General features: G+C 35.6%; 2 protein-coding genes and 1 pseudogene across 3 annotated transcripts; all 3 read right to left on the reverse strand.

The window, feature by feature from the left end:
* Nucleotides 1–546: 546 nt before the first annotated feature.
* On the reverse strand, nt 547–2,895 carry LOC147536081 (AT-hook motif nuclear-localized protein 20 pseudogene; annotated as a pseudogene). The gene has a single exon (XR_015226298.1). The product of XR_015226298.1 is annotated as an AT-hook motif nuclear-localized protein 20 pseudogene (transcript).
* A 1,859-nt stretch (nt 2,896–4,754) lies between these two features.
* On the reverse strand, nt 4,755–7,552 carry LOC147536082 (bet1-like SNARE 1-1). The gene is made up of 5 exons (XM_086643736.1): nt 7,328–7,552; nt 5,815–5,962; nt 5,263–5,319; nt 5,109–5,168; nt 4,755–4,998 (listed from the first exon to the last, which is right to left on the reverse strand). The coding sequence occupies exons 1-5, from the start codon at nt 7,336–7,338 to the stop codon at nt 4,909–4,911; spliced, it is 366 nt and encodes a 121-aa protein (XP_086499862.1). The 5' UTR covers nt 7,339–7,552; the 3' UTR covers nt 4,755–4,908.
* Nucleotides 7,553–8,844: 1,292 nt separating this feature from the next.
* Nucleotides 8,845–12,096, reverse strand: LOC147536083 (gamma carbonic anhydrase-like 2, mitochondrial). Its single transcript, XM_086641245.1, has 2 exons — nt 11,501–12,096; nt 8,845–9,453 (listed from the first exon to the last, which is right to left on the reverse strand). The coding sequence occupies exons 1-2, from the start codon at nt 11,916–11,918 to the stop codon at nt 9,077–9,079; spliced, it is 795 nt and encodes a 264-aa protein (XP_086497371.1). The 5' UTR covers nt 11,919–12,096; the 3' UTR covers nt 8,845–9,076.
* Between the last annotated feature and the right edge of the window lie 3,860 nt (nt 12,097–15,956).

The raw sequence follows: 15,956 nt of genomic DNA on the forward strand, positions 1-15,956 counted from the left end.
AGACTATATGATTAGCTAAATGATAGTACAACGAGTGATAGGCAATCTGGTAACTCCACAAATGATGTGATTCGAGTCTCTAATGAAGGTGGTATTTGTTGGTTAACAAACTCAAGATATAAAAATATCAAAAGATAAGAGAAAAATTAACCCCCCCTTGTGTTAATTGTAGATATTAATGTTTGCAAAGAAGTTCTAATCTCTCTTTTCATCATACCTTAATAAATAGCTCTTTAAATGGAATTAGTTTCCATCGAAGTCTCTGTAAATTAAAATGTTTAAACAAAATCGAAGTTGGAGGTTATGTCTAAATTTTCTTCTTCAGAAAAATGTGCGTATAGTTAACAAAATAAACAAGTCGCTCATTGCAGTAATCATCACATATAATTAACAAAAGCTAAAGATATTAATATAGAATTACTTGAGAAACAAATATAATTAACTTACTATGTTAATTTTATTTATCATCATCATCACCATTATCAATATAATTAAAGTAAGGTCGAAATTGGAGATAGAAAAAGTAAAAAAAAAAAAGATGGAAGAAAAATTAAAATATATGAACTTGTTTAGTTATAATATTAAAAACCTTTGATAGAAGAACAAAATTAAAAAGCAATACTAAAATATACATATGATAATCATATATAAAAAAACCTCATAATTTATCTCTTTCAACAACAACAACAACTTCTCTAAATGATCAACTAAAGAAACCATTATTCATCACTCTCTCTCTCTCTCTCTCATCTCTGATGGTTTCTGTTAATTGAATTGGATGACCACAAAATTAACAGTTTCTGTCAGATTTAGAAGGGTTGGCGTGTATGAGCCCAAGAATAAGCATCATGCTGGCTCATTTGGCCACCATTAGGGATCAGATTTGGAGGAAGATTATAAACTGGCAGTGTTGACAGATCTGGCACCTGCCCTACTCCTCCTGTCTGCTGCTGACTTCCACCAGCACCCACACCTCCATCTCCACTTCCACCACCACCACCACTACTACTCCCCACTGGAGGTGGTGAGTTCCCCGAAACTAGTCCACCGTCTTGACCGCCATCTTGTTCTTCTGCTTCCTCCTCCAATGGCAACCTCTCGTACATGGCGTTCCCAAATGTAGCTGCGATTATCATAACTGGCCCAGACGCCACCAACGTTCCCACAACAGATCCACCCACGACCTGTCCTTGACCACCGGCTAAGTAAACAGTTAATCCGGTGGAACCGGGTAGAGCTGGTCCAGGTAGGTAAGAACCATTTAGAGACAATATCTCAAACCGGCCAGGTAAGGTAGCAACTGCACTTGGTGAAGCTGGTTGTTTAAGAGTAACATTAATCACTGAACCACTTCCACTTAATACATAAACACCTCTTTGTCGTCGTCTCGAAAATTGAGCAACACTCTCTGCTATATCAGCTCCACTTGAAATTTCCATTACATGACTTCTAAGTGCATTAGGGCTATCTCTTGTTACAAAGATTGGTGGTTTAGGTTTATTTTTTGATCCGGGTGGTCTACCTCTTGGCCTTCTCGTTCCTACTTCAACTGCACCTTCTCTTGGTTCGTCTTCGTTTTCTCGTTCTTCTTCATCTTCATCACCACCTCCTCCTCCGCTTTCACTAAGTTCTCGTTCTCGTTTCTTCATCCTCGGCGAAACCCCGGACGAGGGTTCCATCCCCACCGGCCCGTTCCACCATCGGTTAGCCAGTTTTGATAAATCGGTGCAACACAGGACTGAATCTTCTAATTAAGGAGTAAATCGTAACACTGACTTATAACTACCCTTTAGAGATATCACACTTAATTACACTTTTAACTTAATTTTCTTAAAGAATTCCCAAAATTTTGAGATCAAAGGTTATGAGTGAAGAAGGATGAAATTTAAGAGCATAAAAAAACCCTAATTTAGATACAACAAAAAGAAGAAGATAGTGACCTAGGTTTAGGGAGAGATGCTTTTATTTTTTCTCTGTCTCTATGGAGTATAAATTAGTTTTGTGATAAATAAAGCCTTTGGTGGTGGGTTAATTAGGAGTATCTTGTTTTTGAGCTCTTCTTTTAGGGTTCTTGGAAATTAGGGTTTTTTGTGGGGTTGTGTGCGCGTGACTAGGTGGGGTGCACGTCGTTTTCTCACGTCCCGACGTCTCAACAAATGCCGAGAAGGAGAGAACAAAAATGAAAACCCTAAAAAGCTAGTAAAACACTTTGGTAGAGAAGTTTGAATTATATTGTGTTTTTAGGGTTTGAAAATTTTGACTTAAAACTGCACTAGCTAGTTACCAATATTTCATCCACCATTTTCTCATGCTTCCTTTGCTTTCTTCTTGTTCTTTAACCTACCCATCCTCTCTCTCTCCTTGACCTAAACAACTCCTTATCTACTATAACAATGGACAATAGTGATTGTAATATTCATGTCTTTTTAAATAAGACGATCAAACTCGCTTTTGATACATATATACATTTGTAACAGTCATTACCTACTATTTTTTGTTTATCATACCTCTACTACTTTATAGATCATTATTTATACTCTTAATAACTCAAGTTCACTAAAATGATATAGTATTTCAATTTCATTGTGAATCGAATCGGAGACTTTTGGATTTCAAAGTAGATACACTATCAACTGAGCTAATAGTTGTTGGCCTTGATTGTGTTGTTCAAACTCGTAAAGCAGGATTGAAAATGTGGTCATTAGAAACAAGTTCTTCTGTTGATGTACAAGCTACTATAATCATACAACAAAGCAAGATTAATTATATGTGCATATAGTTTTTTCTAGCTCACTTTTATTTATTATTTATGAAAATAACGAATTCAAAATGATTTAAGGACCCAAAACTATTGTACAATTATTGTAAGCTTGTTGTATTAATAAAAGAACTCTTCCTAATTAATTTGAAATGATTTATTAATGAATTGAGATAAACATTATGATGTTTCAGTCGAAGTTATAGATTAAAGACAATAGGCTTTGGCATAATTCAACCATAAGTGATATCTATTAATCATATCTATACCATTGAATGGGTAAGACTACGACATCATAATGATGTATATCTTGCAAGTTATACATATCTTTTCAGCTCGGTGATTCATGGTATATCATTCCGTTGTGTTTTGAGCGAAGGCTATATAGGCTCTTGTTTGATGTAATTTCAAAAATAAACATGAATAAGCTTGCTTCCACGGGTCATCCTAATTTCAAATGTTCTTTGAAAAGATATAACAACAAATGACTGCTTGTTTAGTTGGTTGATAGTTGATTTAGGATGAACTCTAAATAGGTCAGAAAATTACCATCAAATGATCACCCACATCGGATCATCGCTACTTAACAAATAAAAATACGTAATCTAACAAGCTACAATTTTTTGGGGAGTTTATCACATCAAATTTCACAACTTACTTTATATGGAAAAAATATATAAATTGTTGAAATGAGACAACCCCACCAAAGGTCAATGTCGTAACAAAATGATTGGATAAATGGATACCGATTGAAACCTTTACCCTATATCACTCTAGAGACGAAAAAGAAATTATATTGTCTTTCACAACTAATAAAATGTTTGTTTTATTCAAGATTCCTTTGCTTGCCACTAATTAAAAAATAAACCTACTATTATAAAAGGTAAAAAAATAGTTCTAATGAGAGGTGGTTGCTGTTAATAACCCCACTTCATGGACAAAATTTTCATATTTTTTCCCAATAAAGGAAATTGTCAAAGTTCGCAAAATTTTGTCGTGTAAATTGATAGATTAAATTAAACAAATCATCGTAAATAAGTAATAAATATTCAATAGTTTTTGTTTAACAAGAAAGGAATGGAGAATATATAGTTACATCCCTTTTTAATAACAAAAGAACTCAAAACTTTGTGTGGTAAAACTAAAGAATATAAAATGATTTTATTATTGAAAATAATAGAGAATAATTTCCTTTAAAAAGAACAACTTTGTCAAAATATAGATAAAGTTAAAATTCTATGTTCCCTTTGCAAGAAAGGATAATGGTATTAAAATGACAATTTTCTAAAGGTGCTTGATTCATATTACTAATCTATAGCGGTTCCTAACCGTTAATAGTTCAGTACTTCAGTTGGAAGTGCATGTACTCTATCTCTTGAGGTCCCAAGAGCGAAGGTGGAATCCGTAGTTATTGAACTTGATTTATTAAAGTATAAATAAAGTAGTATGCTGGTGTTGGGTTATCCTAATTCCTATCGATGTATCGATGCCTTTGCAATGACTCTCGTAGCCTGTTCCAAAAAAAAACCAACGGTGTTACGCGCACTCGAACGAATGCTTGAATCCATTGTGCTTGTACTACGGAAGTTTGTGACCGCGACTAACGTAAGTTTGACAAGATTGACCGCGTCTGCGGAGCGCAAGAGATACCTGATACCTAGTAATTTACAGATGAGAATCCATGACCAAGATTCATAAACACAACTTCTGGCATGGCAGTTAGACTGGTTCTGGTACCATGTCATAAGATTCATTTGACCAACAGATCTCATCGACCCTTTAAATCTCTTTTTCTATTACATCCTTCATTTCTGAAGTAATCATGATATTTTTTTTTAACTCTCACGAATTATTCATGCCAGTGGCATCGTTAGACCTAGTTACATAGACATGATGGTATTGGTTAAAGGAGTAGCAAATCAAATATTCTGATCGATGGAATGATGTATAGAGAGAAATGATGCAATTATCAATAGAAGAAAAGACACTAAGATCGTACACACTGGCACTAATATAGAATTACGACGGAGAAATTATCTTACAGAGATAAGTATACTAGTTTTTCTTTCGGACAGAATGACAATTATATGGATGTTCAAAACAGTCTAGATAGTTATCAGAACAAGTAATACCTCCATTGACAGATTTGATTACTTGGTCAGGTAATAAACAATAAGGAAGACGATCACGAAAGATGCCACAAGTGTAAACATTCTCCTGCTTGACTTGGTCTCAAATACCTATAACCGGAAAAAAGAAAATGAAAATTTGCTCCACTCTTCACCAAAACATAGGAAGCAATTCAAACGAGATGATACAATAAAGGGGAAAGAAAAGGAAATTGGTTTACCATCTTGAACCGATCCATTGTTCCTGACAGGATTCCCCTTGATGCATCCATTTCATTTCCCTAATCGGATATAATTGAAGTAATATATAAGAAAATGTGTTTTCATGTACGAAGAGAAAATTTACACGTAAAAGTTTGAGTCCGGGATGCTTACCATCCGGTCAAGTACACGGTTATGACTCTCTACTTCTTCGTGTATATCACCTGTCAACTGTTCAAAGATAATGATTTTAGAATTAAGATGTTGTCCTAAACGAGATCAACGGCATTATGAATCTATGTGGAGCTATAAACTATAATTATTGCTTGAGAGAGAGAGAGAGAGAGAGGGAGAGCGATAATTTATTACTATTGTCTGGAAGAAAAAACCGTTACTTCAACAACTAGATAGATAAACTCACAAGATACAGAAAAGATGCCTAAATTGACGAGTTACAGATAAAATGTCTATAGATCCTAAATTCTGCAGATGGAATCATGGAAAGAATCTAATGTCACGACAGAGTAAATCGTGAACATGTAATATAACATATATGACTATGTGCCTGTGACATTGTGACCGCCTGCATATGGATCCAATGCTGAAGTTACAAGACGTTTCTAAAACCACTAAAAGTATATGTTGCACCGAAAATGGTTTAACCACTCAAGTTTCAATATACGGCTATTAAATACGGAGGCCAGGATCAAATAAAATGGAACTTACTGTCTTCAGTAGACGGACTCTGTCTTGTAATCCATCCATCGCTCTGTCATTATCATGCTCATCAATTTCATGGGAGGAATAAGAGGCAGCTCTAATTCCTCCCTCCTCTATTCCATCAAAAAGAGATGATCTGTTGCTACGGAAGTCCCTGTGTAAGGGAACATTTATTACAAATAAAATTTGTTTTAGCAACGTGCAGTCGAACTCAATTTTTTCCTTCCTAATAACGTTTAGTAGGGAACACAAAGGAATTAACGACAGCTGATACTCGTTCACGAGAAGTTAGAAAGACTAAAACAAGCATATTAGATCATCAGATGGAAATCATGAAAATTATGATTTATGATCGTGCATTAGTAATAAAAGATTCATAAATCTCACATGGGTATACAACATTAATCGATCAAGCAGCAGGATAAATCGTAATAATCATGAAAATTAGTACTAGTGACTATCACAAGCTGAGGACATGAAATTTCAACATAAAGAAGGGTGAACGGTAATTGCTCTTACGTCTGGTTTCTGTGATTCTATTAGACAGGCTGTGTACGAGTCGAACCCTTTGAGCATATGATTAAACAACCTGAAATCACATTAACGCTAAAATTGCAATTTAGGAGGTTCCAAAAAGCTTTTGGAGAGAGCTACCTTTACTAATTTCCATGGGAAAACGAAAGTGGTTGCTACCGAAGGTTCCGCAATGGGCACGATAATTCTATGACGAAGCCGTGTAATTTCTTCGATTCTACGGGACAGAGATAGTTACGGGGCCATTTACCTTAAAAAAGACCTAGATTTTCCCTTTTCTTTAAATCCACTATCCACCCTTTACCTCAATCTTCATCTTTTACCATCACGGCTAGTACGCTACGACGAACCACCGCCACCTACTCCCTACTCTCCACTCCCTTCTCTTCCCTTCAATAGATCTCTTACAAGTGAAAATCGACATAAAATTTCTGCGAATTTGCTTACAAACCTAGATCGTTGGACTTACACTACAATGCATACTATAATTTCAATTCGTTTTAGCAGCCTCTAATCGTCATTGCTAAGAATAAATCGCTCCCAACTCCCAAGTGAGACTTGGTCTAAACACTGATAAATGAAAATCTCAAAAATAAACAGTAAATTTGGAATCCCAGAACTAAATCTAATCCATTATTGTGAAATTTTAAGAAAAATTAGAACTTTACCCCATAAATAACTCGAAAAGAACAATTCCATTAAAATGCACAGAAAAATCATCATGATCCAATTAGGGCAAAACCAATTAGGGTTATCCTGAATTATATTTAGATCAGAATTTCAGAAACCCTAGAGACTAAAAATTCCACAATAACACAGATTGAACAATCAAATTAGATACGAATAAGCACGTAGTGAATGGAAACTGGTCAAGAAAAGGTTCAGATCCATGAAATTGTTAGGGCAAAAGATCAGTACTCACTACTCAACAATATCAATTGAATCGCGAAACAAGATAGAGGGATTAAGTAGATCGAAGAATTACCTTTTGTTCATTTTTCTTTACGATTATATCTTCTTCAAGATGAAATCAACACCGAGGAACAAAAACCCTAAATGCGAATTCCGATTTAGATTGAGAAGAAGAAAGAGAGAGGTCTTTTAGGATGGTTAGGGTGGGAGTCGGGCTGGGTTAGGTGACCACGGGCTTACACTTTCATCAGGTCGGGTCAATTGACTCTGAAGTAAGTCTGTCAGTGGCTATCCCAACATTCGACATCCGATCCGCATCTGTATTTAAAAACGTTATCCGAAATTTCAGATATCGGATACGGATTTGGATATCTGCTTATGGGATATCAGATACGGATACACTAATATTCGATCCGATAAGTAATATAAAAAAATAATAAAAAATTAAAATTTATTCATAATAATATGTAAAATGTATGGTTGAGATTTATTATTTAGATCTAATGGTTAAAAATTTAAAGGAAAATTTTGAAATTTGGTTAAAGGTTCGGATATCGGATATTATCTGATATCCGTTAATATTATCGAATTTGGATATTGATTTATAATATTTGTCGGATAATTATCGGGTACGGATATTCAGATATCTTATCGGATTCGGATACGGATATGCCTGTATTCGATCCGATGAGCTACCGTTTACAGGGTTCTGTATCTATAGAGATTATCTGCGGACTCGAGTTGAGTTATTTTCAAAAATCCCAGTGTCTAAATCTCGTCCAAGCCCGGCAAACATTTTGTCAGGTAAGTGAGAAGGTCGGATTGAACCCCATCTTTCCATTCCATCTCTTTCTTTGAGTGAATGCCTTAAAACCAGTTTCTTGGTTTTAAACTATTTTTCTTCTCATGTAGTACGACCGATGTATTGTGGATTTTGGGGTTACTGATGTGATATTGAGATTTTGGAAGAGAAAAAGACTGGAAAATAAAGAGGGGAAGAAAAGATTAAGCAAAGTGATTTTTAAGATTATATATTTTTACTCTTAAAATCGAACGGTTGTAGTTAACTCTACAAATCTAAAGGCTTAAAATCAATTATATAAGTGGGCGGGTACAACGGGTAGGATAAACGAACGGGTATTGGACTAGTTCGGTCGGGCGAACTCGATCGGATTACCGGATAAGGACCTATACCCGCATCCGCCCGCTTAAGCTCTTTCGGTCGGGCAGGTACGAACCAATTCGGGCATCAGACGGTCACGGACCCTCCGGACTCGGGCTAAAATCCCACCCCAAATGGGCTAGGGCGCGGTGAGGTGATTTACTCAAACTTCTTCTTGAGTAGGTTCATCTACAACATCTGATTCGAAAGCTTTCAGTAGAAGTCTTACTTACCCGGGAGGCCTGTATACAGATCTTAAGTTCCAAAATTGATTGAAAGGAAAGTTTCCAAAGATTTTGCGCAATCCATCAAAAGAGAGAAATGATGCCCAAATTCCAGTCGTCTACGTCGGATTCCCACTGGATTTCAGGAATTTTATCACCTTTGAGAAAGCATGTCTGAATGACTTCTCTAGTACACTAATAGTATGCAAATAAACAGATTTATTTAAGATGAAAGTCATCCAGAAGCTAATTTATGTTTCAGATTAGATTCTGAAGATTGAAGAACAAAGATTTAAACAACATTCAAAAACCCTCTGAAAATCAAGTATTGAGAACAAAAAATCTTGTTTAGAGTCTCCTTGCTTATTTTCTCTTAAGAGACACTTCTACCGATCGATAAACAAACATAAAGCAGAAAACGAAAAGGAGAAGAACTTCAAATAGGAATTCCGAAAGACTTCTTCAACTTCTCGACTTCCAAGTATACTGTGCCGTAAGGAAGAAACTCCGAGTAATATGTCCTGCTCAAGTCATTAATAGCATGCGCAAGTTTAGGGATTTCAACGATTTCTTCATGGGTCAGAGCACGAACGAATCTTGCTGGGTTTCCCGCCCATAATTCGCCTGTTGGAATTCTTCGGCCAGGAGGAACAACAGAGCCAGCTTCTAGGATGGATTGGGTCTCAACTAAAGAACCCTCCATTAGGATGGAGTGTTGTCCAATGATGCACTCTGGCTCGATTGTGCAGGATCGCAACAGACTGTATGCTCCGATTGTTACGAACCTTTCAATGGATGTATCAGCAGGCAGCCCTGACAAGTAGAAGCAGATTTCACTCTCGTAACATTGAAAAATTTAGGATAGTGTGGAACCAAAAGAGAGGTATAACTAGTGAAGAAAACGAAAGAAAGATGTGTAAGGAGTTCTTTAACATTAATTACAAGGTTCATTATGGCATGTTCTGACGTTTAGAATCGAATCATATTCACAAAAAACTAGAAATAACTCAACTATGTAACCATTTGGTAACTCTAGCATAAGATATATATATTTCGAGTATATCAGTACTGATTTAGTTTTGATAGACAATATAACTTCGAAGTTAAAGAAGTATATTTCCTGATGCATGCATAACCGCTGTCTTATGATTCATACAACAATTCATCGACATGACAACTATTGTAGTGCTAGCATCATGTATCGCCTTCATATATCTTAAACAGCTAAACTATCCGTTTTTTCTCTATAGTGGAAGTGTTTTTGCTCTTAGATTCCTAGAGCCTGTACACCACTTAAATTTGACCAATGCCACAAAACTTCCCATGGTGTCCATAAAGCTTCATAATCATCTATAACAATCTTTTAAAATATGTTTTTACGCCTCAAGGCGGTTTACTCTCACAAGACAGCGTACGCCTCGACGCATAAACCAATTTTTTAGTGACATCAATTTTGTCCAACAACTCGAAAATAACAAGTGACTTCATATGCACACTTTTATTCTCGTGTTCAAATATGTACCTTTGAGGCATCAGGTGTCCGTCTCGCCTTGAGGCGTACCCCTTGAACTTTTTCAAAATATTGATCTATAATCGTTTAAATTCACGTTTCCTCTCTCACTGACCATATTCTAGTATACCAGGTTACCAGCAGAACCAATTAATTATCTAAAGAAGACATAAATTGTTTAGGCATTAGAATCCCTTAAAAAAACTTCGGACATCTGTTACAATGAAAAAATCCAGGAGGTCCTACTCCAGAAATGGTGATTAATAAGTGATAAGAAATTTTCTTACTTTCTACGTTAACTTAAAAAGTTGATAAATACTAATCAAAAATCAAGAAGACACTCATTCAAGGCCCCGACCTTAATCTGCTAAAATTTGTTTTTCAATAGTTAGGAACTTCTAGTAAGATAACATTTGCTGCAAATCTATGTAGTCAAAGAGATGCCTAGGCATGTTAAAACTAGGGCAACTGTAAGAAATTTGGGTTCCTATCCAATGATCTAGGGCACATGCCTATGTCTTGTTATTTTCTATGTTGAATCTTAACTTTTACAACTAACACTTGAATCTTTTGTACTAGAATATGCATAGCTAGAGGTGTAGAAGTAAACAATCACAAATGAAACATTTATACTATGATTACTATCAAAATCACATATGGTAAGACCGCGTTTGCTGCTAATCTATGCACTCAAAGGCGATGACTAGGGAAACAAGTAAAACAACAACAAAACATGAGAACACAGATAGAGAAGACGTGAGGGGAAGGCATCTTGGTTGCCTTACCCATGATCATAAGCATTTTTCTAGACATGCATCAAGCGGCTAGAGGCTCATCGATTCGCCTCACAACTCAAACAACATAACTTCTAATTGCTAAACAAAAAGAACTTCCATTGAACACAACCGGCAATGACCAGAGGTGCTCACCCACACACACCTAGAGGCTAAATCGACTTGACTCGCACCTCGAACAACATAATGTCCAATTGCCAAACCTAAGAACTTCTAGTGAACACAACCCTTGATTCTAGCAGTATAACCCCCCTTCCTATTAATCCTCATTATCTCATTACCCACATCCAGTTACCCAGACCAATTCATCAATGGATTCCTCATACTTGAATTTCTGCAGATGGCAAAGATCATCCCTCGTTCTTACTGGTTTCCCTAAATTCAATGTCTAATGTTTTTGGGGGTTGAATTTCTTATGGGTAAATAAACAATTACCCAGACTTCATAATCTAATAATTAACCTAACTACAAACTCCCCAAACTAAAATTTCATCAAAGAAAGATCCTTTTTTTCTTTTCTTTTTTAGAAAATTAGGTCAAAATAATCAAAGAGAACCTGTAGGAGAAGCCCAAGCAGCATGAATAACACATCGTTCTTGAATATTAGAACAAAAGCCAATATTGATTTTGTTAAGATCACCACGAAGAACAGATCCACTCCAAATTGAAGATCCATCACCAACAGTGACTTGTCCAGCTAAAACAACATTAGGAGCAACATAAACATCAACAGCAACTTTAGGAAGCCATTGACCTAATGGGATTATTTGTCTTTGACCTCTATAATCCCATTTCACTCTATCAGATAGTTTCGATCCTGGCGGTGGTGTTGGTGTTGTTGGTGGTGGTGTTGTTGTTGGTGATGCGGCGGCTGATGTGGTGGTGGAAAGAGATCGGAAAATGAGAGATTGAGATGATGAAAGGGTAGTTTGTTTTAGGGCTTTTTTTGACAATCGAGCTAATGTTGTAGCCATTTCTTTTCTCTCTCTTTCTCTCACTATCTATCAATGAAAAACACAGTTTCAGAGATGAAGATGAGAAGAAAATAAAGAGCCCCTTGAGAGAATCATCCCCCATAAAAATGCACTTTGGGTGTTACCAAGCTGACTTTTTTACACTCGCCTTACACCCGTTGGGTCTATGAGCACCTGCAAAATAAACAAGGTTCGAAAAAAATACTCCTAAATAGCCCGAAAATGGGCGGATCACAGGCTGAAGTCCGTCGTGGCAAGGATCCCATCAGACGAGCCGTATTAATAGAGAAATGACTTGTCTAAAGAGAATCAGCTACATCAACTTCCGATCTGTGATCGGTTTCTTTTTAGTCGTTTTTTAATGTCGTTTTTTTAGCCCACATTTGGGTGGGGAAAAAGTTATGGGTCCAAGCCTACATTCGGGTATCCGTGTCCCCAGTGAGTTGGATTTTTGGTGTTGTATGCCATGTCACATAAAAGAAAACGTAAAGTGATGGTTGAAAAGAAATTTGTGCTCTCTAGCCAAGACATTTTACTTTGAACTCAAACAAATATGGTATAGGGTTTTTTATACTGAATGTAAACTGATGTTATATTTGACTATTACTAGGTTCAGTTCAAGTCTTTCAACAAAAAAAAAAGGTTCAGTTCAAGCATCAAAGTTATAACCTCGAGTTTATTTGACGTTTTTTTTTTCTAGAGTGACTACTCTAAGGACTAAGGGTCATAAATTGTGATATAAATTTTCATTTCAATGTTTTAAAAGAAATACACAATTTTCTCTTAAAAAACATTACAAAGGGTTATAACCATAAACAACCCAACTTACTCTATATGCACTTCAACCCTATAACAATAGGGTTAGGTGCCTTCTAGAATTTTCATCCTAGACATTTATGAAGAACAAGCTTAAGGGGTGTATTCGATTCGAGTCGAGTCGAGCCGAGCCGAGCCGAGTAGTAAGATGTTTAAGCTCGGTTAGTGTATTTGACTGTCGAGCTCGAGCTCGAGCTCGCTCGAGTAATTGTCCACTTGTTCAAGCTCGGTTCGTATAAGTTTGAAAGAGCTCGAGCTCGCATTGTTCTAAGCTCGTTTATCAAAATACTTCAAATTAAAACTTTCTAAATCATCAAAATACTTCAATGATCATTTGTCACATACAATAATAATGATTAATGATTCGTATTCCGATAATTTTTAATGGTTGATATTTCATGTACAAGTTTCAATACTAATACGTAATTATGTACTATACTATTATAAGAGTATGTTAAACGAGCTGTTCACGAGTAGCTCGTGATACACTAAAGAATGTTCAAGCTCGGCTCGTTTATGTAAACATGCTTGATTTTGAGCTCGTGTTAAGTTCGGGCTCGTTAATATTCGAGTCGAGCACGAGCACTAGTCGAGCCGAGCTCGAGCAGCTCGTTAAGAGCTCTGCTCGTGTACACCCTTAGCTTAACTTATTCTAAGGCGAAATATAATTGGTACTACATCCGACCCATTTCTTCCGCACGAGAACTAAACCTTTCCCTCCATCAACAACTCTTGGGTCGAAGGGTTACCAAGTTAGTTTTCAAAGAGAGTTAACCTCACAAGAACTTGTGTCAGAGCTAGTGTTTTAGGGACAGGTCGGCTGTGTGACCTTAGTCTTTCATGGAGGAAGAATGTTGAATGACTCTAACCCTAACACTAAGCGAGATACTAACATTAATCCACGTCGGTTGAACATCAAAATTTGTAAAGTAGATAAGTCTTATGCAATCTTTTCTTTGTGAATAGGTTCTTAACTAGAATGAGCCTCAATATGCTCTAACAAATAACCGAATATGCACATTTACACTTATGCTTATGTAGTAGTTTGTAGATAGAAAAAAGTCTTCACAGGATCCTGACTTCATTTCTAGCAATAGCACTTTCGTTACTGTTAGATATTAGCATGACTTATCTCTTGTAATTATTCGGTGTGGGTTGATCAAATGGCGGGCGTGGCTGAGATTTCAGAGACTTTATGCTAAATTCTATGCGGGCCTTGTATTAGCAAACGTCAAGGCCCAAAATATATTACACGCGAAATACTGCGCAATAAGAATGAGTAAAAGCATTAAAATCAAAATGGTGGCACAAGTACTAGGGCTAGTCTTCAACACAAAAAAAAGTACTAAGGCTAGCATGTGAACAACATATACATCCCACGACGGATCCACTCATAACCAGTCGGTTTTGAGTTAAAAGCTCAAAAACTGAATATGAATTAGTACGTTTTTCTTCGGTGAGCCTCATTATTTCCACTGTTCTTGCTAACATATTACAAGACCTTTAGGTCCCTTATGTTATCATTTCAGATTATCGAAGTTTCATTTTTACATGTTCATGATTCATGATGTAACATACTGCAGTCAGAAAACGGGCGACTTCTAGCTTTCTATTTTTCAGATTCTGGTTTACATTAAGGTACCCTTTGTTTGTGGTTGAATTTGTTTATGATTTCTACTGTCTTTTCATATTAGCGAAAAATTGAAGTGTTTTACTCAATTATGAATGTAATAATATCAGAAGAATATGTAGTCTTTATGATAGTAATAATATCTACCAGTTGTTATAATGATTATTTAACTTTTAATAACTATGAAAATAATAATTTCTTAAAAACACTTACTTGACCGGATTAGTATTTGATTTCGGAAATGATATCAAACGTCATATGACTTTCAACAAAAAAAAAAATCAAACGTCATATGACTGAAAAGTCGAGATACAAATCTAAGTTGAATAACTCCTGATTAAAATTCAAACACAACAGAATTGACTCTTTTTGTGCCTTCTTCGATTTTGAAATGCCCATTCTTTTGAGGAGCCAAGAAATTATTAGGAATTCCAAATGGAAGAACTGACATTTTGAAATATAGCATGAAAAAACCCAAAGTCGAGTTGAATATAAGATGCCTCTTGGTTAATTTTTCAATCGATAATTGTGATAAAATAAAGAATAATAACCTATTTGACAATTCCTAATAAGTTGGGTCTTGAGTTGGATTTATCAATTATGATAGAAATGTCGAAGAACGGAGCAAAAGAACATGGAATAACATATTAAACAAGAAAATGGCCCAAAAGCCAATTTCTTTATTTTTTAATTAAAAAGATAATTTATTTTTTTATTAAAAACTCAAATATTTGTATTTTTATGTTAACAACTCGAATATTTGTATACTGTTTTGATAAAAAACCCAATATTTTTTACAACGCTTTTGGAAGGTGTTGCAAAAGCTGTTGTAAGGTGTCGCAAAACTGCTGCAAAATTGTCGCAAAGTGTTGCAAATAAAAAAGTATCTAGGGTTGAAAACTAAAAAAATTTGACTGACCCTTTTTCACCTAAACAAAAAAATTCATAAGGGAGTTTCAATCAAATTTCCTAAATTAAATCTATTTATTTGTTGATGAAATCGAATGTTTTAATTAAAGATCTTAATGCACCTGTTGTTTTTGTTGTTCCATACTCTTGTCATAGTCAATAGTCGTATCAATTTTATTTTGTAACTTAAATTGTTATACAAAGAGAAATTTTGGACATTGTTAGGGATAGAAATCGAGAGGTAGAGAGCCATTTCATGTCTGAATAATCCTACTCTAGAGACTACTTTACAAGTTGAGGTCTTCCTTCACTTGTGGATTTAAGTCATCGGTCACTACAAGCTAAAAGATTAGGCTGATGTTTTAAGGACGAAAGAAAAAAAGAAATTAAGTACACAACTTCAAAAGAAAATAATGGTGAGAAATTTAGCAAAAACTAATAATAAAGGAAAAAATTTCTATAGATATGGTTGGTTAGTTTCTATGGCCTTTCGGGTTAATTTCGATGGATTATAGGATTCGTTTATATGGACTTTAAGCCAACATTCGTGTGGGAAAGAAAGTTATGGGCCCAAGCCTACATTCGGGTATCCATGTCCCCAGTGAGTTGGATTTTTGGTGTTGTATGCCATGTCACGTAAAAGAAAACGTAATATGATGTAATGATAGTTGAAAAAAAATTTG

Source organism: Eschscholzia californica, unplaced genomic scaffold (genome assembly GCF_041429995.1).
Source record: "Eschscholzia californica isolate CP2 unplaced genomic scaffold, dmEscCali1.0.p SCAF_5, whole genome shotgun sequence".
NCBI lineage: Eukaryota > Viridiplantae > Streptophyta > Magnoliopsida > Ranunculales > Papaveraceae > Eschscholzia > Eschscholzia californica.